This window comes from Eucalyptus grandis, chromosome 4 (genome assembly GCF_016545825.1).
Source record: "Eucalyptus grandis isolate ANBG69807.140 chromosome 4, ASM1654582v1, whole genome shotgun sequence".
NCBI lineage: Eukaryota > Viridiplantae > Streptophyta > Magnoliopsida > Myrtales > Myrtaceae > Eucalyptus > Eucalyptus grandis.
Window position 1 is genome coordinate 4,968,338 of NC_052615.1, and position 26,357 is coordinate 4,994,694.

Sequence of the window (26,357 nt, forward strand, 5' to 3'; positions counted from 1 at the left end):
GAGAGCATAACAGAGGGACTAGCCAGAACTCAAGACCCAATACAATATCCAGATAATCTATGAATATATGAAAAAAGATGCATGAAAGCCCAATGTCAAAACCGACCAAAACAATACCTGCATCATTTTAGTATAGTAATCGAGACAAGTTCAATAGATATTAATGAATAACAAATCACGAAATGGTAAAACATACGACAGTGAGATGAAAAGAATAGTTTTAGAATTATCAATTCCAAGTAAAGAAAAAAGCCATTACGGGGTATGTTTAACATTACTTTTTTCGAACAAGTACTCCGTTAGAACTGCACACAGGAATTCTACTTGCGTATTCCATAAAGTCTGAGCTGCCTGACAGTCATCTGGTATTGATCAGCTTCTTGACAGCTCCCTTCAAGATCCCATCCGCACCAAAGTTGAGGTTTGTTGGGATGAACAGCAGGTGAAAGGAGAGAGTCATGTGTCCCGATTGATGAAGGTTTTCTGTTCTTGCTTCTCCTTCAATCAAGACCTCACTGTCCGTGTCGAGTTCACAACTAAATGCGGCAGCATAAAAGCAAAATTCAAAGAATGTGTCATTACCTTCAGATCACCATATGAATTGAAAGTCTCGAGAATGAAGAAATAACACCATACAAGAAAAAGAAAATATCTTTCTGGATTCCTCACTCTGGTGAATATTAGTTGTTATCATGACTTTGTTGAGTACCTATTAAGTTGGGTATTAGGTACGTACTGGATATTTTCTTGCCCCTGGCAGAGACACCTGGCACAGGTAAGAGTCTTGGGACTCTGCAAGGTCCACTTTAGCAGATCCTATCGGCCCAACAAATAGTTAGGAGAATGATCGCTTTCAAAATGAGCAGAAGTGAGAATTTAAGACAATCAAATCTATAACATGCAAAGTACGTCATTAATGTTCATGCAATATATCTGCTGCCAATGACATGCTTGATTTGTAATGTTTCAAAAGGTAACAAATAAAGAACTAGCCAAGAAATCAAATTAACGTATCACATAACTGTCAATGTGCTATACGCAATCTATACAACTTAACTGAAGGAAAACCAATTTTCGGCTGCAAAAGAGAAATGATCCAACCAAATTATGCATGAGCATAAAGTGTTATTGCAATAACCTCTGGTCTGAGGAGAGAGATACTCCGGTTGTCCATAAATATGATGTTATTGCCATGAATTTCTCTCTAAAACGTCAGATGGGGTGCGGGTCGGTGGGAAAGATAGGCTCAGTATGGAAGATTGGCTGGCCTTCCTCGGTGCAAGTGCATTACTAGCACCAACATCATCTGGGACCCGGCTAGCTGACTGGGACAATATTGTAGCAATTTCTCAGCAGTTCTTTGCTCTGCAGACTTGTGGGAGGCCTCTCTGCTTTGAGGTATTGCTTTAGAGCGCGTCCAGCAGGTGTATACTCCCGTTCTGGCTCTTGCTCTGGCACCCGTTCCTCTTCGTCACCACTCTGCTTTATGTTTCAAAGGTAAACCAACAAATAATGAAATTATGACGCTATATAAGTGCAAGCCAATGCATGAAAACCTCAGCACCATTGAGATCAGGAACAAATTTGATTTTATTGCCCATAAATTTTCTAATGGATCAAATGGCTTAATATACTCAGTGAAAAACTCAAAATACAGACCAGCATCCTACCTTCAAGGATGTCAGCAATTCAAGCTAAAAGCAACATTAGGACAAGATGAAGAGAAAAAATATATCTTTCGACAGGAATTTGAAAGCAAACTCGTGCATGCACAAAAGTTAAGGAGGAAAATAAGCAGTTTGTTCAATGGATGAGTCCTCCTTACAAGTGTTTGCGACTGAACTTTCCTTCATTAGTGGAATAATAACAAATTAAAAAAGGAAAGACATTTGCAACTTCATAATCCAAATTTCAACTCCCAGGACCAGAATAAATAAAGAACAATGACAAAGGGATTTATTTAGTTGCCCTTTCCATCAAAGGAGCATGGTTAAAAGTGGATCCATGAAGTTGCTCTTCAGCACAATAGAGAGTTTCTTCAGCATATCAAAGAAATAACCATTAGATCACCATCATAATCCCTTGGTCAATATTTAACACCATCAGGTGCACTCTTATTCTAAAGTTTACAGCCCTAACAGCATAAGAGAAGGCAATTTAGATAAAATACCTCGTTGGCCATTTCACTTGGATGTGCTGCCTATGCTTCTCTGTAAGAAACAGCTTTTTTGACACGCTTTTCCCAACCAAGAGCCGCTTCCTCCTCACTTTGATATTTCTCCCATCTACAAAACACAAGTGATCATAAAAAGCATTAAGAGCAAGAATCTTGAAAGATGGAGGCCCATAGTTTCTCCTTACTTATAGTTACAGAACAGTCATTCTGATAAATGATTTATTCCTTCTACCAAAGAAAAGGAGAAAGAATCTGGAAATGCAGCAAGGTTGTTCTTCACTTGGAAAAGAAACGAGTTATTTTCACTGCACAGGACTACAAAAGGCAAGAACCATCCTTTGATCAGTATCAGTAGAGAAGCGACTCAGACAGCTACGGAAAACTACTGATATTGCTTATGTTGTAACGTCTTCTTTTGTGTGTGTTTTCGTCTTCTTCTTTTTTTCGTTTTGTTTTTTGCACCGAGGGGGGATGATAGGGACTGCACACCAGGTATTATGGCTTTTGGTCACTAAAAGTTATTATATGCTTCATTTTAGAAATAAAATTATCCAACAATCCAAACATCTATGATTTAAGGTTCAGCTTTCAGTACTATTAAATTCTCAAAATGAGCCAGTCACTTTCAAGTTAGAAGTTATGTCTTCTACCAACTTCATTTCTTTAAAGTCAAAGCTAAAGCCAAAAACTCAAATCCACAGCTAAAACCAGAAAGGCAAGCTGAAACTCACAGCCACCCCAAACAGGCCTTGACATTTATGTTTGTGATTATTTGACAAAAGTAGTACAATGATAAGTTACTTGCCAAAGGATTTACAATCTAGGAAGCACATACAGTGTGGACATGCTAAGTTAATCTACAGTCCCTACATCAATGTTTCTGTGGATCTTCTGACACAACATACAAGTTAGCAATATCTTGGACAAGAAAACATAATTAATTCCCAGACTTACATGGGACTGTATCCTTAAAAGAGAATTTTATTTGCTGCCAGATTTAATACTACAAGCAGAGAAAGGAATTACAATCTAGGAATGCAAACAGTGTGGATATGTTATCAGTCCCTAAATGAACATTCATCCATAGCTTGTAACTTTACTTAAATTTGATGCGCAAAATCTAAAATTTACTGGCGCTTTTCAAATTCTGAATCAAAAGACGAAGACAAAAGACCATTGTGCATAAGTGAATCAAGCAGCATATACACTTGCTCCAGATAATGGAGGAGAAACGTAAGCAAATATGACAGCAAACTGATTCAAAAGAAAAGAAAAAAAAAAGAATGCAGGGAACTACAGCCTCTCTTACCACACGAAGAGCAACAACAACCGGAATTCCAGAATTGACCTTACCACTGACCACGTCGGTAGTGAAATTGTAGACGACATCGAGAGTGCTCTCAATCTGAGCCTTCAGGAACCAAGTCGGCGCGAGCTCCGAATTCCTCAACCAGTAGTGCCCGACCATGCAGCCCTCGTCCAGGTTGGCGATCATGCCCTTCTCTAGCTCCTCCATCACCTCGAACGCGACCTGGAACCAAGGCTCCATCTCCTCCACAAACTCGTCCGTGAACCCGATATGGCTCACGTCTAGGAAAATCCCTAGCTCTCAGTGCTAGTATAGCCTATTGGGAAAATCTGGTTTCGAATTGGGTAAAATAATGAAGACGGATATTCAGAGTACTCAAGTCGGACTTTAAGGCGTGATATCACTTTCTTTAAAGATTTATTTGCCCCACAACATTGCTAATAGTCACCGGAAAATTTTATCTAGGATACAACAAAGTCTCAAAATGAGAATACTAGATAGCAATTCTATTATTTCTCCAGGGTCTCTCATGGGAAACAATTGAAAACAATGGTTGTAGTTTCTTTCAAAAGAAGACGAAAATGGAAGAAGATAATCGTTTGATCTCAAAACAAATGTACTTATATATGTCTTTTGAATAAATGCAACTCTTCAACAGATTGCAAAAAGAACAAAGGCAACCTTTCGGGAAATGTTACAAAATGAACAAGTACGTCTCAAATACTACGTTGAAAGGACATAAGAAATTCGGAATTAAATAAATAAAAAATAATTGTAACTTTTCGTAAATAGCCACACTGTTTCAACAAGACTTTATAGTTAATTTTTTATAGAAATAAATCCAAATTTTTTCAATAAATAAAAATAATGATCGTTAGTTAGTGTCAAATCTCGTCCACGTGCGCTCTCACATCTTTTCGATGTTAGACAAGACACCTCTTCATTTGTCTTATAAACAAATTACCAACAATCCCCCACTTTTGTTTATAAAACAAAAACAAAAAATAAAACATTATAAATATACAGCCAAAATTTATGTGAGATTAATATACATACATAAAGGTCTCTTTCGAGTTAAAGCTTTACTTAGTGCAAGTATCTTAAAACTCTATCAAAGTGACAAGCAGCTCGACTTTAAACTTATACTTTTATATAATAGAATCGGACATACCACACATATATTAACCTCTTGTTTCAGTGAGAAGTTCTATATTACTTTGCACTATTATGGCCTTGTGCTTGATCCTGTTTCATTAGCTCTCTAGAAAGCAATCTTAACTTTCGTAAGAAGCGGCACCACTTCTAAGCTCATATAGGTGAAGTATCTACCATGTGTTTTTGTGGCATCTCAAAATTCTTAACGACCTCTAGTTACATTAAAGTCTATGAATATGTGATGGAAGTACCATCAAGTTATTTTATGGCCATTTAATCCATAATTTGCAATAAGATATATGGCCAAGCTTTTAAGGGATAATTATGTGATAGGAAAGAAAATTCTATCATTGGCCATGTGCATCATAAATTGGAATTTATGGATTTGTGACTATAAGTTTAATGGCCTTATTATTTATGCAATTAGATATTTATTTAAATGATGATTAAGATATATTATAAAAATAAAATAAAATAAACTTGGGCCATTTAAGTTTGGACCTAGGGCCCAAGTGAGATGGGCCTAAAGTGGGCCAAGAGGCCTGGCCCATGAAGTCCATTGGGCTGCCGACGCATGGCCTCCAAGTGTCTTTGGCAAAGGAGACACTTGTCTCCTTCTTAGGGACAAGTGTCCCCCATGCAAAGAGGGGGTACATGCAATATATAAGCCACCAAAAAGAAAAGAGAGAGAGAGAGAGAGTGGCTGGTTTTGAGAGAGTGAGAGAGAGGGAGAGAGTTGCCGAGAGAGAGACAGTGAGGAACCGAGAGAGAAAAGGAGAAGCCGCGCGGGGGAGGAGGTCCGCTCGCCCGTCGCCGCCCGCACGCCATTCGTCTGTCGCTGGTGTGCTGCCGTTCGTGTGGTCTAGAGGCAAGTTGGAGTCCTCTAACTGCTCTTGCATGTGTGTTTGTTACATGTATGTTTGATGTATGTCGAAATTTGGGTGATTTGATGAGGAAAACCGAAGTATGGATGGCTTGTTCTTGAGTGGTGTGACTGTTTTCGCTTGAACAGTTTGAGTCAGAATGTTGTGTGAGCTTGAATGCATGTTTAGAGTCCGATTTTGGCTTCTATTTCTTCATAAAAGTTGTATCTAACATCTTAAAATACAACATACTAAAATTTGGTGGAAAATGATGGAGATTTGAGGGGTCAAACTCTCATCTTACGGAGATGTCAGATCTGGAATGTTTTCGCATGAATCCGCTCGAGTCAGAATGTTGTGAGAGCTTGCATGCATGTTTAGAGTTCGATTTTGGCTTTGGTCTCTCATAAAAGTTGTATCTAACATATTTAACTACAACATACTGAAATTTCGTGGAAAATGATGGAGATTTAAGGGGTTAAACTCTCATCCTACGGAGACCTCAGATCTGGAACGATTTCACTGACCTCTTGTTGGATTTGTGGTTGCATGTTGGTTTGTGCTAAGAATCTCTCTTTGATTTCTTCATGAAAGTTGTAGGGTACATCTTAAACTACAACATAATCACATTTGAAGTGAAATGAACAAGTATAGCCTTGTAAATCGACTTGAAGACGGAAATTCTGGAGATGTATTTTGGGACACCTGAGACTTCATGGACCTAAATGACGACTATACTCTGGATATTTGACTTGGGTCTCTTCACGAAAATTGTAGAGAACATCTTTATGTATAACATATACAAATTTCAGAGGAAATTAAGAAGAATAGGTAGGTGAAAACTCAGTATTTCGGAGAAGCATGTACTGGACGTTTCGGTCATGGATCCAGAAGCTTTGTGAGACTGTATAAATTAATCTAGAAAGAATATGACTTGGAAGTCTTCATGAAAGATGTACGAAAATGTCTTGTCTATAACTTGGTAAAATTTCGTAATTTTTGGAGGTCGTATGGATATTTTAATCGAATTTCTTTGGAGACTGTGCATTCTGATTTCATCCGAAAATTACATGTTTTTTTGTGTGAATAATGGATTTGTGTGGAATTCTCATTGGCCGTGTATTTTGCATGAAATCATTATCTTATTGTCTTATTTATTACTTGCCTTAATTTTATGATTTTTGAGATTTTATAAATAATTAAATTTAATATTTTTGATAATGACATAAGCTGGAATTTAAATAAATGAAAAAGGGCATGATAAATGGATTATTTTAATTGGCATAAATTCCATGAATTATAATTTATAAATAATTTCACCATGTAGTATGTGTGATGGGGTCTTGATGTATGCATTGAGATGCATGTGTGAATTCAATGTTGATCATGATTTTTGGTTGCCATTGCATCATATGCCATGCTAAATTAAGACTGAAATAGGTAAACATGGATAATGTTAAATGAGGAGATTATTGTGGTGGATGATGATGCCCGGTGGCCTGGTGGCGTAATTCCGGAGATTCCCCAAGAGTGTCGGGATGCTCGGTGGTATACGGTACGTAATTCCAGGGGAGGCCTGGTGGTATGTCGATACATAATTCTAGAAGCCCTGGAGGTTTGTGCCCAGGGGGATGCCTTGCGATGCCAGTAGGGGTGCGGGATGCCCGGCCAGGGAGTGTAAATGCCGGAAGCCCTATCGGAGGTTTCTGCCCGAGGGGAATGCCTCGTGATGCCAATTGGGATGCGAGATGCCCGGAATGTGGGGGGCCGGAGGCCCGGTGGCTTGGAATGGCTGAATGCCGGAAGCCTCGGAGGTCTTTGCCCAAGGGGATGATAAAATTGATGATTTGAGAAATGGGTGATGTGGTGATCAAATGGGAGGTTAAAAGTGGAAATTAAACTATGGCATGATGATATGCATGATGATATGCATGACGAAGATGATGATGATGATATATGATATGGCATGATGATATGCATGACGAAGATGATGATGATGATATATGATATGGCATGATGATATGCATGATGATATGCATGACGATGCTGATGATGACATGTATGATATGATGATGCCATGATGATGATGACATGTGTGATGTGGTGATGTCATGATAATGATGACATGTATGATATGATGATGACATGTGTGATGTGGTGATGTCATGATAATGATGACATGTATGATATGATGATGCCATGATGATGATGACATGTGTGATGTGGTGATGTCATAATGATGATGACATGTATGATATGATGATGATACACATGTATGTGTTATAATTTGTGATGATGATGCATGATAGTATATGCATGGGTTCAAGGTAAGTAATGCCTGCGATGCATGAATGACTTGTATGATGCACTGAGTGGTTATTGGATTCATTTACCTGCTGAGTGGTTGTATTCACCCCTTTTGGGGACCAACATTTCAGACTAGTAGACGGATCGAGTGATGGGATATGATCGTGAGGAGGAGAATAGCAAAGGAAGGAGCTTTTAGACGCCGACATTGATCGATGGACTTTAAGTGTACGACTGTTGGAGGGGATGTCGGTCATCTTTTGAAGTATAGCCATGTATAGGAAACTATGGCATTTCGATGTACCGACTAAAGATGTCCATCTGTTTTATGTAAATAAAAGTGTACGGCTTTAACTTATATAAGATGTTTAGTAGGTGTGCATCGTTTTCTGAATATAGGGAAGGGAGTTTGTTGGATGTGCTTCCGTATATAAATTGCGCAAGGGACCTATCAAAAAAAAAGTGTAAACCCCCTATGTTGTATGGACCCGTTGCAATTGAAATTGTATCAGAGTGACATGTTAATAAGGAAAGTGAAAGGTAAGCGAACTGTGGCGACCCTAATGGATCGGGGGCCATTGAGGGGTGCCACAGTTTTTGCTACTATCAACACATTACAAATTTGTAATATACTTCATTAAGAATTTAATTCAACCTACAAAACGTAACAAACGATACCAACTTCTCATATTAGGGCTACGTCAGTATCAAACACTCACATTCAATAACTTGTTCTTACCCATTAAACCTTATAACTAGTGATGTTCTAGAAAAAGGTCGGGTTATCATTATTGGTGATTTCAATTAAAGGGTTTCAGCCCCGTTTCTTATGAGGTCATTATTACCATGTCTCTCGGTAAAGCCTTTGTCAAAGGATCGGCAAGATTATTACTTAACCTCACATAGACAATTGTTATGGTACCATCTTTAATCAATTGTCTCACATATTCATGTCTTAGACTAATATGTCTAGACTTACAATTATAGGTGATACTATAGGCTCTTGCTAAAGTAGCATGACTATCGCATAGATAGAAATAGGAGGCATAGGACTAGGCCATAATTTGATATTTAACAACAAATTCATAGTCCATTTAGCCTCTTTCTCAGATCCTGCTAAAGCAAAGATTCAAGTTTCATAGTTGAGTGAATTATGCACATTCGTTTCTTGCTCGCCCAAGAAACAACACATTCACGTAATGTGAAAATTAATCCATTAGTGGATTGTTTCTCTCTCACACTTGCAATCCAACTAGCATCGGTATATCTTTCTAATATAGCCGAATTATTATGGAAGAATAAGATAACCCTCCAATGTTCTATATTGGATTGCTAGTAATTACTCAACTTGCATATACAAAAAGTAATATCAAGTCTAGTATAATGTATCGCATACATCAAAGACCAATATCACTCACATTAAAAACTCTCCACCAGGAATCAAATGGAGTACTCATATATTTGAAAACAAGATGTTTAAATCTATGCAACATCTTTTCCATGTAATCACTTTAGCTCAAAGAATAACCCCCACTATTTTTTTTTTAATTTTAATACTTAAGACAGTATCTGCTTCTCCTAAATCTTTCATTTTGAAAATGAAAGCTAGATACTTCTTAGTCTCAATTATTCCAAAAGTCCCCTTCGGACATACCCCCACTTCAAGAATATTCCAAGAGGCAATTAATCAAAATTATGCATCATCAAATTTTCATCCTCAATGAAATACATACATCAAAATAGAAAAACAATGCAATTTTACTCTCTTGGCTCATTTATGCTATTCCTTAGAATCAAATCTATGAGGGGCAAGGACAACAAATAGAACACATTAGAACCAAACAAGGGACACCCAAAAAAACCCATTCGGTATCTCTAGATTGCCTCCATAAATAGAGCACTACATATCAACCCATGCATGTAAGAACATTCTCTAACAATTCAATAAATGCGAGCGAATCGAGTATCGAGGTATCAAAAGTGCATAAACTAGAATTGAGAGAGGCGAAAAGAAGATACCAGCAATTCTAGGAATGGAATCAACAATATTGTATAATCCGAAGCCTTCTAAAAGGTATAATACCTCATTTCTTCATCAAATTGCACGCAAGGGCAAAACCATAAATTTAACATTATTATGCTTGAAACCATTAGATAATATGATTGAATCGAATTTTCATGCCACTGCTTATGTGCTTGCATAAGCCCATAATAACATAAACATTCGTGCACATATTAATCCAGGACATCAAGCAATCAAGCCGACTCCAATTAATCTTGTGCTTGAATGCATGACTCAAAAATACTAAAGCATGAAACTAATCAAGACCAAAAGTCTAGCTCAATCACAAGATACCAAAATTTTATAGACACCTTCCAATTCTAGTTCAAAACTCACACGCTCGTGTCAATCTCGTAATGCATTGCTATTGAACTCACTTTTCTTGGTCAACCGCCTACAACGATTAACAGCTCAAGCATACACATGCGTACCAATTTCTTGTTACTGAAGTCTTAAATAGGGGCATATTACATCTCTTCAATTCTATCATTATCCCACACATGGAATTGAACACACGCCAAAAGATGACTAAAGACCTCAATGACAAATAATGTAGCAGTTTATGTGCTAAACATGGAGATAAAAATATCGCATACCTTAGCATATAAGAGCAAAAAAGTAATACCTCAGTTCATTCTCAAGTAATCCTCCAAAACATTCATGAATGACCCAAAATTTAATATATACACCAAACATAACTGTACAATTGAATGTAGCATTTCTAGTAAAACAAGCAAGTGCAAAGTGTAACATTCCGAGCCCCACTGTGTAATATTGTCCGCTTTGGGTCACCCGCCCTAGCGCGGACGAACCGCCATCCCAGCCACGGTCTTTTCCCTCACGGCTTTAAAATGCGTTACACATATTAGAGGGACTCAAGCCTTATAAGCTAACCAAGACCTCCCTCCCTAGGCGATGTGGGACAAAAGAGGAGGACGGGCGTCAGAACAGCTCCCTAGGCGATGTGGGATAAGAGAGGAGGCTGTCACACTCTCCACCTCTTAACAACTCCACCTCTTAACAGAAGAGCATCCTCACTGTGGTCTCACGAGCGTCAGAACTATGGCCTCACGGGCGTCAGAACAGCATTCTTGCTGTGGTCCCACACGCAGTCGAGACTCGGCTCTAATACAACTTGTAACATTCCAGGCCCCACTGTGTAATATTGTCCGCTTTGGGTCACCCGCCCTGGCGCGGACGAATCGACATCCCAGCCACGGTCTTTTTCCTCACGGCTTTAAAACGCGTTACACAGATTAGAGGGACCCAAGCCTTATAAGCTAACTAAGACCTCCCTTCCTAGGCGATGTGGGACAAGAGAGGAGGCTGTCACACAAAGCGGCTCAGACTCAACTAAAATATGGATCCCCAGTAATGGAGTCCAAAGCACATGTCTTTATGCTTGGAGTATCAACTTTACAATATAAGAAAATGTACAATCACAATTTCCCGAATGCATAACCAAAAAGTACTTTGGTGCAAGTGATGGTGCAAGTGAAATTACCGAAAGACTAGAGGCCAGAAAAACATCACACACCAAACTAATCCAAACTTATCATTTTTATTTATTTATTTAACTAATTGTCAAAATTAAGATTCCTTCTTACAAATTACTCATGCATCTCGAGCAAGCAATCAAATTTCATCTTACGTGTTGTCCAAAATCTTAAGACAGAAAATAAACAAATGAAAAATCTGTACTTCAACATATATCATATACACTAGGGACTAATCGAAGCATTACATAAGAACCTCGGGAAGTGCATAAAACCAAGACAATGCTATCCCCTCTCGAGCGATTCCTTTAGAAAATAATATTATGGTGTAAAGCAGAGTTACGAAATGACAAGAACTTCATCAATGCACCACGCATACCATTAGCGAATCAAAATAGTACCGCAATTGCAAGTCTTTTGTTACTATACACAGGCGTAGAAAATTAAATTACTTGCGCAAATGTCCCACGTGTAAAACCAATCCATCAAGAAACTAGAACACTTGTGGAGTTTGAGCACTCGCAGAACGCATCCCCGCGATCTCGCAAGTAGTGCCAAGTCTGAATCTCCCACTATCATGCACCAAAGGTGAAGCGACTTCAAGCAATCAAAAGACCGCACAATCAATCTTGGTCACCCACGGAGTCACATACCCGCCCCAATTCTCGGGTGTCAGATTGAACTACCATTTTCACCTTGTGCTTGATATCGTGGATCAGAATCTCAACATCATCAACGTCGGGCACGAAGGTGAGAGATGGTTGATCCTCTGGAAAAATTTAGTAAGCCATCCCCAATGAGCCGCACCAACGCAAGCACTCAACATGCTCTGCATGGTGTACCCATCCAGCGCAACATGTATGTAAGGCATTGCCTGTAAAAATCTCGGCAAATTCGAGGAGGCCTTTAAATTGATTTTGCTGCAACCGGCCTTTGATTTAGGGAACTGCATAGAGATAGATCCTAAACCGCCACAGGCCTCACATCTTTAGAAGTGGGACTTTCATCCTCTGCCGTCGGACTCACGCAAAGACTGAGACGAACCGAGGTAATCAGTGCCGACATCATTGCGAGTTGAATACAAAGACGATAATCTTCGATGGCGATTATGTGTATGGCGAAGCGTCGTGGTAATTCGCTGGGGAGATCGTCTATGACCAGTGCGTGCCGTTGCGGGTGTGATCTTATTCTGCTTTGGCGTTTTTTCTTGACTTCTCCTGCGTAAACTTTGAAGTCCAGGCCACGTCCGCCACATTGGATGGAGAGGTCTACACACATATAATGATTCTAGATTTGTCTTTAAGTTCAAGGTGACAGAGGCGGTGGAGAAGAACAAGCAAATAATAATAATCTGCAGTCCATCCATCCCATTTCCAATTTCTGAGAGGCATGTTGCGATGGGCAAAAGAAGAGGAAGATTCAGGATTCATGGACAACATCCCGAGGACTGCTGATGGTGAGCCACCACGGGTTGGTACTTTCTCCAACTCTGACTTCATTGTTACACAAATAAATCCTTAAAATTGTTGGGAAAATCTGGTTTCGAATTGGGTAGAACAATGAAGACGGATATTCAGAGTACTCAAGTCGGACTTTGAGACGTAATATCACTTTCTTTAAGGATTTATTTGCCCCATAACGTTGCTAATGGTTACCGGCAAATTTCCTCCAAGATACAACAAAGTCTCAAAATGAGAATACTAGATAGCTATTCTAGTATTTCTCCAGAGTCTCTCATGGGAAACAATTGAAAACAATGGCTGTAGTTTCTTTCAAAAGAAGACGAAAATGGAAGAAGATAATCGTTTGATCTCAAAACAAACAAATGTACTTATATATGTCTTTCAAATAAATGCAACTCTTCAAAAGATTGCAAAAAGAACAAAGACAACCTTTCGGAAAAGGTTACAAAATGAACAAGTACATCTTAAATGCTACGTTGAAAGGACATAAGAAATTCAGAATTAAATAAATAAAAATAATTGTAACTTTTCGTGAACAGTCACATTGTTTCAACAAGACTTTATAATTAATTTTTTATATAAATAAATCCGAATTTTTTCAATAAATAAAAATAATGATCGTTGGTTAGTGTCAAATCTTGTCCATATGCGCTCTCATATCTTTTCGATGTGGGACAAGACACCTCTTCATTTGTTTTATAAACAAATTACCAATACAGCCAGTCCATGTACCTCCCCCACAGCAAGCAGGAATCATTCTCCGGCCCGCGCCACTCTTTCTTTGCCGCGCCATCCGCCCTTCCCAGGTTCGCTGAGATCTCCCTCGTGACCGAGCGGGCCAGCGTCAAGGACAGCGCTCGCTGGGGAACGAGACCGAGGCCGTCTCCCTTGGGCCGGAGGCTGATGGCTTCGCGGTGGAGGCTGGCGGCGTCTTTGGCCTAAGGGACGGGGAGGACGAGCATATGCCGGAAACAGAGGACGCCATCGGCAGCAGCGGCACGAAGTCGAAGCTGATAATGAGTTCATCAGAGGGACGCAATCAGACGGAGGTCCAAAAGTTGCCGAGAGACTAACGCGAACGCAAAACTTGTGCTCGATCTCCGCATTGGGAATGATCAGAGGTGGAGGGGTTTGGGACCTGCTGCGACTAGCGACGCTCTTGGACGAGGCGACGTGCCAGAGGCAAATGGCGGCGAGGCTTTTGGCGAGGTGGAGCCGGAGCCGGAGTCGGAGACGGAGGCAGAAGTGGAAGGGGTGGGATGCACGGAGAAGAAACAGAGGAAGTCTCTATTGTTCTCTGTTTGCAAGGATAGAGAGAGAGAAAAAAAAAAAAAACCCAGCAAATTCAAGTGAGGAGAGAGATTTTTTGAGCGGGAGTGTTACGCATTTATTAACCCATTGAGCTGTCTGTCCTTTCTTCGGCCAGTGAGCTAAGCCAAGCCAGCCGAGAGAACTAGCCTCTCCATTTTCCGGCAGGTCCCTTAGAGGACACGTGTCGATATTTTTTTATATGTGCGCACCAGGTCAGCAGATGACGTGGCGCATTTCTCCCACGTCATACTTCCCCCCACCCCAAAATTTATTTCAATTTTTTATTTTCCTTCCTTTCCCATGTTAGACTCTTCTTTCCCCCACCCCACATTTATTTCACTTTTTTTCCTCTACCCATGTGACAGGCTATCACTTTACCCCAGAGTCCCTCTTTTTTTAAATCTTTTTGAGTTTCCAAAACCCCAGCTAGCACCGCCTTCTCCTTCTCCTTCTCCTCGCCGCTCGCTGCTCACTGCACGACGCCTTCCTCTCCTCTTCCTCTCAATCCTTCTTCGCCTCCTTGTCGCACGACCCCCTCCCTCTCCGACCCCCTTCCTCTCCTCTTCTTCTCGATCCTTCTCTTCCTCCTCCGCCTTGCCTTCGGCCCTTCCTCACTTGCGCCTTGTCGCCGATCAGCGTCACATTGGCCGCCCTCGTCTCGGTCTCTACTCTTTCTCTGGCGGTTTCTCACCGTTGCGGGCTCGCCGTCGGTCGCGGCCTTGTCTCTGCTCCCTCGCCCTCGCTTCCCTCCGACACGCGTGTCGAAACGTGTCCAAAAAAATTGACCACATGTTGGAAAATCCGACACGCGTTGACAGCGTGTCCGAGTGTGTTCGAACGTGTTGACGTGTCCGACACGGAGGCACGTTGCACGTGTCCATGCTTCATAGCCGGGCAGAGACTTTTTAGACAAAAAAGATGAGGGCGGGTTAAGCTTCTCCTCTTGAGGATTCATGACAGGAGATAAGAGAAAAGAAGACAAGATTGTTTGGATGGTTGTAACTAAGGCCCTGTTTGGCAATATTCATGTTCTTTTATTTTTCTGTTCTTTTGCTCTCTGGAAAAGAAAAATAATAGAAATCCGTTTGATAACGTCAACTAATTTTTTTATTCTCCAAAATAAAAATAAAAAAGAGACCAAGGAATAAATTTGGAATAGGAGTAAGAAGTAGAAAAAAGTAGCTTCGGGTTCATTTGGCAACGATTCTGTTCTAGAGAATAATTTCTTTTTAGAAATAGTATTTTTCTATTTCTATTCCCCGTAAGAATTTCTGAGTAAAAGAACGTGTTTTGTAACTATACAAAATTTTTATTCTTGAAATGAAAAAAAGAACATAAATGTATTTGGTACGATCCACAAATTTTTTTGTAACGTATGATTTCTTTTAATTTTTTAAGATTTTTTTTTCTTTTCCTATTCTTCCTTGCCGCCGCTAGCCGAGGGTTGATGATCAATTAGTTGACATTCTAAACGGATTTATATTCTTTTTTTTAATTTCAGGGAGCAAAAGAATAGAAAAAAAAAAACAAGAACCAAAAGTAAAAAAAGTAATTTCTTATTCCCGAGAACAATTTTTAAAAATAAGTTATTTTTTCTTTTCTTTTTTCCTTTTGTTCTTCCTTGTTGCCTACCCCTCGCCACTGCCCCCTTTTGTCTAGCCACCACCAGCCGGGCGGTCGGCGATTAGGTGGCAGCAGCAACAAGGAAGAATAAGAAAAAGAAAAAATCTTAAAAAATCTTAAAAAATTATTAAATTTTTTTTAAAAAAAGTATATGTTGCAAAAAAAAAATATTGTGAGTCATATAAAACACATTCTTGTTCTTTTTCCATTCCAAGAATATAAATTTTATATATTTACCAAACGAGTTTTTAACTCATAAATTATTCTGGAGAATTAAAAAAGAAAAAGAAAAAAGAGACACTATTTCTGAAAAGAAATTGTTCACTAGAACGGAAGTGTTACCAAATGAACCCAAAATGTTTGACACTCCGATACTCAATTCTTACTCGAGCTTAACTAGGTAAAAAGCATTCTATAAGTTCAAACTTGACTCGACTTGGTTTAATTTGACTCAATATGTAAAAGGTAATTCAAGTCTGACCAATAGCTCAAGCATAATATTGAACCCTGGAACAAACTTAAGTAATCAAATTCTGGAGTTGACTCGGGCGGCAAAAATGATCAGTTCTCGCCTGGTGATACTCTTGTTTCAATTCACCCACATAGCCAACGTTTCAATATCCAAAGCTAATGTTATGTTCCATCTTTTGATTACACGTTCTCATTTTGTTTTATCCAATTTTATGTGTCTTTTAGAAAGGGAAAATATCACAAACGCAGATCCATATGATTTCACAGACTAAAGTAAGGATTTTGACCCTCGACTCCTCTATTTGTTGTTGTTCTTCAGCAAATAGGATTCTAATATAAGAAAGAGGGCTTCGGTAATTTTGAGTAGAGAGGATTTATCATTTGTCATGCTTTTGAGATTCATGCTGAGAGTGCTAGTATGAACAAAATAAAGGAGTTAGGGAAGAGAATAAGAACACGAGATTTATAGTGGTTCGGCTTAATCCAAGCCTACGTCCACTCTCCCACGATAACAGCCTTCTTGGCTGGATTCCACTATGCAATCAACAAGAGATTACAACTTCGAGTGCAAACACTTAGTAGTAGACCACACTATCTCACTAAGTCACTCTTTTGGTATTTCTCTCACGATTACAAACGTTTAAGCTCTCAAGAGACAAATATATGATCAAAAGTCGCTCAGACTTTGGAATTATAAATTCTACGCTCCGTCTCTTACTTGCTCATCGGTCCATGATCTCCTTAAATACTCCTCCACTTCCAAACTACCGTTGGACAGTATCCCGGAGAATCGTCTTCCAATATACCCATTGGACAGCTCTGTATCTAGAAGATTTGGTAGCCGTTAAGTGACAAAGGTAAAATCCCAAATTGATTCCGATCGCCCATACAAATGAAATCTTGGTTTCCATAAGTAAAGCTTCTTCGTATAGAAAGATCTTGTCTTCAACATCCAATTGTCAATCAAATAGATTGAATCAATCAAATCAATCTTGATGTGGAATCCAAACCAGATCACTAGCCGTTGTATGATTGGGCTTGAGTTACGATTCATTGAATCTGGATGTAAAGTCTGAGTCTGTAGACTTTACAATCTGAGTCTCTAGACTTTACAATCTGGGTCTGAACATATCTGCTTCTGAACAGATTTAGCTTTAAGGTCTGTACCCAGTTCAACTTCAGCATAGAATCTGTCTTCTGGTTCAGCTTCAGCATAGAGTCTATCTTCTGGTTCATCATTTACGTTCAGTCTAGAATTAGTCAGAGTTGACAGACTTCTGATATAGAACAGACTTTGACACTAAAGTCTGCGTCTTCGACTTTGAGTCTTGAGTCTCGCAGTCTTCGAGACTTTGACACAGAAGTCTGGAAATCTTCAGAATATATTTTAGACATGTTACGTTCAGTCTTCTGGTCGTCTTCTGACTTTGATAATATCCTCTACATATTCTAACATCTGCATGGTCTATTACTCAACCATCAAACATATTAGTAGCCTTTGATTTATTTTGTCATCTTCAAAACATCATAAGGGATTTCCCTAACACATGCTCTGTAATATATTTAAGGTGTACAAAAAAGTTATATAGGACTTCCAAGTCGTTTCATGCAGTATACTTTGAACCTATAATGATGGAAAGAGGGCCTCTATAATTTCGAATAGAGGAGGAATTATCATCTACCTCACCTACGGTATTCGCATATTGTAATGAAATTCAAGGCGTACAAAGAAGCTAGGGTAGACTTACGAGAAGATTCGCACATTGTACTTCGAATCATGTATAAAAATTCATAATACACGTTGAACAGAATGCTTACTTGAAATACTTCCATTTGGTGAAGTTAGCTAAGCCTTGATCCCATATTCTCATATTCAAATTGAATATTTTGAATTTTCATTTACACTACTAAAACTAGCAAGCAAACATCAAGAAGAATCGTGTACACTTAAGGGCTTCGTGTACATTAACTAGTTTAAGATCAGCTAATACTAGGCATCACCAAACTTGGGGGAATATTTAACCATAGCTTAGTTTCAGGAGATTCGCATGATAATCTGATAGACGTACACGTACAAATTGAAGATTTTTTTTTTGACCGAAAAATCGCCGCAGATCACCCTTCAGAGATTACACAACCCTCCAGTGCCTGGTGGCATCGTCGGGCCTCACCGCAAGCCACTATTTAAACGTAAACCTCGGGGGAGGCCCTCGACCTCTGCAATGAGGGAGAAAACTCATACCAACTGTGTTGCCCGTGGTTGAGTGTACAAATTGAAGATTGTTCTCCACAGAGGAGACATGCGGACCCCTGGAGTGCCATAACTTAGCAGAAAGTGACACTTAAAGTGCCATAACTTACGAAAGGTACACTTAAGTGTCAAAATCGGAGTAAAATAGATCACTTGAGTGCCAATCCGGCCAAAATGCCGATGTGACATTTTTCTGGCAAAACGAGCCCAAAACGATGCCGTTTTGCACGATGATGTAGTAAAAAAATAATATAAAAATTAATTAAATTAAATTTAGTTAAAATATTAAAAATTATAATTTTAAAATTATAAAAAAAAAAATTAAAAAATTAAAAAAAAAGGAAAAGGAGGGGGAGGGGGCCGAGGGATCAACCCTCGCCCGCCGCCATAAGCCGCCACCCCGCCGCTGCCGGGAAGGGCCGACGACGGCGGGGAGGGTCGGTTGGGTTGCTAGGCCTTGGCCAGTGGGCCGACGACCCCGGCCAACCGGCGGCGAGGATCGCAACCCCCACCGAGCGGTAGCCTTGGCCGGCCGGGCAAGGGCCGCCGACCCTCGCCGGATTTGGGTGAGGGCCGCGAGCCCTTGCCACCGGCCACAGATTTAGGCGAGGGCTTGCGAGCCCTCACCAACCCTCCCCTTGCCCCATCATCGGCCCTTCCCGATGGCGGCAGCGACTAAGGGCTGATCCCTCGGCCCGCCTCCCACCTTTCCTTATTTTTTATTTTTAAATATTTTTAATTTTAAAATTATTTTTTTAATTTTTTAATTATTATTTTTTAATATTTTAACTAAATTTAATTTAATTAATTTTTATATTATTTTTTTACCACGTCAGCCCAAAATAATGCCGTTTTTGCATTATTTGGCCACATCAGCATGCAAAATGGCGTCATTTTGGGCTCGCTTCGCCGGAAAAATGCCACGTTGGCGTTTTGGTTTTGGCCGGACTTTGGCCGGAGTGGCACTTAAGTCATTCGTTTTTCTTCAATTGTAGCACTAAGTGTACCTTTCGTAAGTTATGGCACTTAAGTGTCCATTTATGTAAGTTATGGCATTTAAGTGTCCCTTTGTATAAGTTATGGCATTTGAAGCGTTCTTTTGCCCCACAGAAGACAGTATCACTATATTTGCCTTTGCATGTCAAATCCTTCGATTAAAATTGAAGAATCGGGTTGATGTCTCCACTTCTTTTACAACATTCTCCCAGCATCCCAATCCACGTTATCTCCAAACTCGTGCTCTAGTCGTTCATATCTACCGTCAGCCAGTCTGCTCATCAAACCTAGACCTGCATGAAGGATGATTAATTAGATGCGATGCACGAATTAGAAGAGGATACATCAGAACAAAAAGTAGATACCATATGATCTTGGTCGTTCCATTTTTTATACTTTTACAATTCCATCCATCTATAGGCAGGAACAACCTTATATTTTGAAAGTCCAAGTACTTGATCTCATGCAACAACCTTAAGCGAGCAGAGACCCTAATTGAGATATAGAACAAGGTATGTCCAAGAATGAAGCACTAACCTTCAACTATCTTGTAGAGAGCAGACCACCAGCCATCAGCAGGAACTTGATAATGGTACAAAGCATTTTCTATATCTTCGTTGTGCTTCCCTTCGAAGACGTCCTGAAGGGTTATAACTGCATCTTTTGTTCTCTTAAGGATGTTGTCGCTGCTGTTGTCATTGTCCTCAATATTCAAAATCTGTAGGGCGTTGTTGGAATTGAGGCTGACCGTTAGAGCAACATTGGCAGCAGCAGCCCAGCAGGAAGAGGCCGATCGTCGTCTCTCGCTGTCTAGATGTTTTGTTTCCATCTGTAACCTACTCTCTTTCTTTTGGAGGACTAAGCCATGTAGATACTGCGCATTAGCAGAACCCGTGCTTTGAACCATCTTAGAGAATGCACTTGCTTCATTTGACAGCAGATTCTCTGGAGTATCGTGTTCCACTACCTGAAGTAAAAGTTGAAAGCATCGCAATCGATACAGCAATAAGAATTAGAAACACGGCGACATTGAAATGCATGAATAGTTCATTGGGGAGTCACAGTCCTTTTATGTTGAATCGAATAAGATAGTTAATTTCATTTTTATTTTAGAAGTGTCAAGCGCCATAAGAATCATACTTCAGAGATAAGAGTGGTTTTGACTTTTACATATTCATGATGACAAACTGTTAATATGCATTTCTTGCTATTTGTGATGTGTGCATGAATAAGTAGCAATGTTAGAACATACTTGGCCAGCATCAAGCACAAGAATTCGGTCGGTGTCAATGATAGTGTTAAGTCTGTGAGCGATGATGACCATAGTGCAGTAGTTGAATTCTTCACGAATGGTTTTCTGGATGAGAGCATCAGTTCTAACATCAACGGCTGCAGTTGCTTCATCAAGAACAAGAATCTTAGATCTTCTTAGTAATGCTCGAGCAAGACACAGCAGTTGCCTCTGTCCAACACTGAAGTTCTCTCCGCCCTCAGAAACCTTGACAGGGCACAGCCAACATCAATATCGATGGTGATCTTTAACGTTCTCTTTCTTAGCTTATAAGTAAGAACCCACGGATACATTTTAAAGCCAACAGAATAATGCAGAGCATTACATTGGCATCAGCCACTTGCATATAGACAAGTCCAAACATATATGTAAATTGACATCTCAACTTCAGTTAAGACTTCAGACACTATGATATTTTATGCATTGAAAAAACATTATACAAGGGATCCTTCAGTTTTTTTCACAGGTAAAAAAATTCCAATGTCTATACACTCTGCTCACTAAAGTCCTGCCCAGATTGCTTTTTTGCTCTTGCTTGTGGTCTATAATTTAGTTCAAAAGGAGGGATATCACGCATTCATGGAAATTCTGAAGGTGTCATAAAATTAGTCTCAATTCAGAGATTTCCCTAGTGAGATGAGGTAATGGTAGTGCAAGCAGAGCATTCGAGCAATATTTATAACCATACATAGAAGATTATTGCTATTTATTTCCGACCAATCTTGTGCACATCTCCTTTAACTTAAAAATGTTTTGAAATCATGCTAATTTTAATTACATAATTCATGTTTCTAGAAGTATAGGATACATATGTTTGTTTTCCCTGAATGGTGCTTCGCTGAGAAGGCATTGCATATGCATGTCAAACTTTTTGGCTGAATACTAAATCATGTTGCTTGCCTTCCATCAATTTGACTCAATTTTTCTCCTTTCTCTGCCAAAAGGCATTAACCTAGTCAATTGTCGTTGTCAACATCTCAACACTAACATGCTTTAGACAACGTCTAAAATCCTTATTCATCACAAGACAATTTTCAAATTTGAAATATTCCCCTTTAACTATGTTAGGTAACTACCGATAATTTCATCAACATGAGCCCAAATTCAACAGGAATTGCAATGATCCCTTCATTGGCATTTTACATGTGGTTACTCTACACAAGCTTACCTCAGCATCCAGGCCGCAAGAGTTCCTCCTGATGACATCCTTCAAATGTGCTCTCTCCAGAGCCTCCCAGAGGTCAGCGTCGTTATGTTCATTGAAAGGGTCGAGATTAAATCTCACAGTTCCTACACAAATTTGAAAAGAAAGAAACTATTTGAAATGATATTTAGTCTTCACAAACAATGGGGTCTAAAGGTTATTTGGTACATAATGTAGAAGCTTCTCAGTTCACAGTAATGGGGTTCAGTGTACACATTTGTGATTCGTATTGTGGCCTCTTTCACATGAAATGTAAGACAGCACATGAACAGAAAATTGGTCATTTTTTTATCCAAACTGTTCCTCGGACTCAAATCAAAGTAGGACAGTGAAATAAGACATTTGAACTGATTAGGGCTTGTCAGCAGATTGTTCATGTCAAAAGAAAGTGACCATGCAAGAGTAGTTGGGTAAAGAATAGGTTTGCAAGAACTGTAAGTTGCTCTTGTGAATCGTTGCTCTTGTGAACCGATGCTTGCTCCAAGGAGTAAAGAGTTCTGGAGCTCTAATGTTGGACATATAAGTGAGAAAGAAAATTCTCAGCTATGAATTTGTTTGAGTAGATAGCAATATGAACCAGTGAGCAGACCGATATCAACATGTCAGCAGACTTTCCTATGGAATATCAGAGGTTGAGTGGAACAGAGGGGGGAAGAATGAAGCCATTTTAACAAACAAGTTAAGGTGTTAAAAGAATTTCACAGTGCCTACCCGAGAAAAGAACTGGTGATTGAGGTATGATGCTAAGGACTTTACGCAAATCTTCGAGTCCTATCTTAGAAGTGTTGCACCCATCTATCAAGATCCTTCCTTTTTCGAGCTCGACAATTCGGAACAAAGTATTTATCATGCTAGATTTTCCTGCACCGGTTCTTCCAACTACTCCGAGTTTCTCACGGGGTGCTACTGAAAAGGACAATCCATGCAAGACCGGAGGAAGTTCAGGTCTGTAACGAAGAACCACATCTTCAAATTTAATTGATCCCAATGAAGGCCAGCCAGGAGGGGGCCGGTTGCTCTCTACTATAGCCGGAGCCTCGGAAGGCAATTCTATGTACACACCCACACGCTCTACAGCATTTAGACTATTCTCAGCTTTGCTTGCTTGTCTCAGAACACCACTCAAAAGGCTCGTTATATTCAAAGTGTAGCTGAGGAGGAGACCCATAGTTGAAGCAAAGGCTGCTCTGTTTTCTGCTTTTCCGGTCTGCATTACTGCAAATGTTGCTGTCAACCAGATCATTATGCCTCCTAAAGTCTCCAACCTTATGTTGAGCCAACGGTTGGAACTGAAATTGGCAAGGGTGAATCTGATATTATTGTCCATGGCCTTGGCGTTAATGGCGGCCAACCTATCATATGCTTTATATGCACGTATTGTTGACAAGCCATTCATTGCTTCTCCGAATTGCGCATAAACTGGAGATCTGGTAATTGAATCCAAGCGTTTCACTTCACGAGATGTAGTCTGTTAACAACCACAAGGCAAACGATTAGAGAGGCAATCACATCCAAAATTCTATAAGGACTCAGCTACTGGTAGAGGACGAAACATGCGATAGAACAAGTGGTGTAACGCTATCAAGCAATTAAAAGGATTTACTCTTAGCATTGATGATTAACGCTCCCTCTGCCAAAAAAATGACAAAAAGATGGGTAAAAGAAATACTCATTCTGAGCCAGCGGTGCTTATTACTTAATCACTGTTTCATAAAAAGGAAAAAGAGTGTTGCTTTCTACTTTAGAAGGATTATGGAAATCATCTTTCCAGATTTCCACTGTGAAACATCTAAATGGCAGTGGGTAGTGTCCAAAGAATCCCAGAAAATGTAAATGCAACATCAAAATCTCAGGTTATGCGGCAGAAGAATATAGCTTTCTCCACTAAGTGAGACAAGGCTTGGCAATTGTGGCAATAAGTAGCAGAGAACGTGTCATTTTGTACGAAAAAGCACTATGGAGCAAACAAATCTGCACTCACCTGGTAATACAGATAGGCTGCATAAAACAAGATCAAGAGCGGCATTATGGCCCAAAGAGAGATTGTGCTCACAATTCCTATGAGCACAAAAGTCGAAAGTAGCTGCCAGAATTGGCCCATGAACATATTTACAAATTGGGCAACATTGCGATCTATGTCGCCTAGATCCTTGGCAAACCTGTTGATTATTCTTCCCATTGGGTTGGTGTGAAAGAAAATCATGGGAGCCCTTAATATAGACTGGAGCATATAATCATGCAATCTTTTTGCCGCACTGAGGCTCGAAATAATCAACCAATAAGAATTAGTCAGTGTCACGGTCACCTGATTCACAGAAATACAGAAGTTGTCATGGAAGTTGGCAGAAAGACCTTCTCTTCAGTTGACAAATACCCACATCCACCAAAGACACAAACGCAGAAATAGAAAAGCTAGCAAATAGTCTGTTTCATGGTATGATAACTTAGATTGTCTCTAAAATCACATTAGTGTTTCCTCACTATAAACAAGAAGTTGTAATCCAAACTCAAGGACTAAGAGGCAATGTAGGTTTACCATTTCATCGATGATCAAGAGAAAAAGTTATAGAAGCACAAGCTACTGCATAAAAGATAGTAAACTTGGAGAAATCTATCTACTGAATTTTGATGTACCTGACCAAAGGACAAAAGTGCGTAGATCAATATGTAGAATCCTGGTCTGTAGTCCTCTGAAGTGCTTTGATCTGTCCAGAAACTCAACCACTTGCTACTTGAAATACGAAGAACTTCAGTTGAAATATAGCATATAAAGAGTACTGCCACCACCCACAGGCCTCCCAGTGCCCCTTTGTACCTAAATATAATATCATATGAAGGTCACAGATAAGTAGCATTATTGCTTTGTGGTGCGGATTATTGAATCCTGAAAAAAAAAAAATGAGGGAGAACAGCATTTACACCCCCAAAAAAAAAAAAAAAAAAAAACAAAAAAAAAGGAACAGTATTGGGGTTTTCAATAAAAAAAGGAAATGGCAAATGCATGGACCTTAGATGTTTAGATGTTATTTAACGATGTCAAGTGAAGAAAAAGGTACAACCATGTTTTGACTGATGTCAAGTGAAGCTGAAAAAAAATGTTGCACATACTTACACTATATGAATATTGCCTTTATACAGCCTTAGGTGTTAAATGGACTTACTCAAACTTTTTGTTCAAACTATCACATGTATGTTCAAGGTCATTTAATTGGCTTATTTGAACCCTAGTTCCATCATAGAGTTCAAGAAATTATTTAGGTCATGAAATTCGTATCCATAAATAAGCCTTTCTGGTGTATAACTTGTCGACCGACAATTGTAAGAAGACATAGTTTCAGATCATGCATTTTAGTACCTCATCAGGACTTTCCAACTCACAATGCCTGTTTCCCGTTCCTCTTGCTTAATAAGTACCGACTTCCCTCCTTTACCTTTCTTCCCGCGGCCTTGATCTTTTGACGATTCATCAACAATGCTGTCAGTTGCTCTTTTAGATGTTTTCTCCTCTACATTTTTCTTCTCCTCCTCCTCGGCCTCTTCTGTTTGGTCCTCCATTTTCCTGCATTCTCCATAAGTTTCTGGAACAAAATCCCGCTTTTAGAGAGCTCCTCAAAAGTCCCCTCCTCCTTGACCATTCCTTCATGAACCACAAGGATTCGATCCACTTGAGGAAGAAAATGTAGCTGGTTCGTGACAAGGACCCGGGTCTTCCCTCGCAGCTCTTCCTTGATACAGCTATTGAACACCTGTATGTGACCGCGGGTGAGTATAAGCTAATACAGGAATTTGCCTCATTTCTAAAAACTTGAAAAAAGAGATCCTACTGAATGTCAGATCTATGTATGTGAAAATGAAGGTCACTTGAGACGTGGAGAAAAGTGGAGCCAAAGGTTCGGATACCCCATGTTATTAAAAATTAATGAAAGAAGCTGGTGAAACAAAGAGAATAATAGATATACCCAAATTTAAGTCCCAAATCAGAAACTGCCTATGAGTTTGAAATTAGCATATGTTGCTTCAATTATCCATTTTTGATGGCAGCAAGTTATCATAAGGGCAGGACTTTAGGATCAAAATTCTCATTCTTGTTTAACTGAAGCATTCGAGCATTCTTTTCATAGAAAGCCCTTCAAGTATGCGGTTAATGTTGAAGCCCTGCAACATTAATTTCTACGCCTGGGGTAAAGAGTAAATAATATTCTGTGTCATGAATTTCAAACCTGTCGACCAACATGAGCATCCAGGGCACTTAAAGGGTCATCAAATATGTAAATATCTGAATTCGAGTAAACAGCCCTGGCCATAGAAACCTCTGCTTTTGCCCTCCGCTTATATTCACCCCTCTTTCACCAATCTCTGTAAGATCACGACCCTGAAAA

The 26,357-nt window shown here is 39.6% G+C and overlaps 1 protein-coding gene and 1 long non-coding RNA gene across 3 annotated transcripts in view; both read right to left on the reverse strand.

The window, feature by feature from the left end:
* Positions 1-233: 233 nt before the first annotated feature.
* LOC104440740 lies at positions 234-2,514 on the reverse strand. 2 transcript variants are annotated; one of them, XR_005550498.1, is made up of 3 exons: positions 1,139-2,514; positions 737-816; positions 234-536 (listed from the first exon to the last, which is right to left on the reverse strand). It is a non-coding gene; the product is annotated as an uncharacterized LOC104440740 (long non-coding RNA). The 2 variants fall into 2 exon arrangements; XR_005550497.1 differs by having other exon boundaries at positions 234-816; positions 1,139-2,285; positions 2,409-2,507.
* Positions 2,515-19,542: 17,028 nt separating this feature from the next.
* LOC120292459 (ABC transporter C family member 2-like) overlaps positions 19,543-26,357 on the reverse strand; it is a 7,182-nt gene continuing 367 nt past the window's right edge. Inside the window, 11 exon segments of the mRNA XM_039310646.1 lie at positions 19,543-19,776; positions 20,021-20,450; positions 20,736-20,981; positions 21,943-22,064; positions 22,690-23,446; positions 23,960-24,283; positions 24,613-24,793; positions 25,334-25,532; positions 25,535-25,724; positions 26,199-26,287; positions 26,290-26,350. Of these exon segments, the coding sequence (XP_039166580.1) occupies positions 19,679-19,776; positions 20,021-20,450; positions 20,736-20,981; positions 21,943-22,064; positions 22,690-23,446; positions 23,960-24,283; positions 24,613-24,793; positions 25,334-25,532; positions 25,535-25,724; positions 26,199-26,287; positions 26,290-26,350 (2,697 nt within the window). The 3' untranslated portion in view covers positions 19,543-19,678.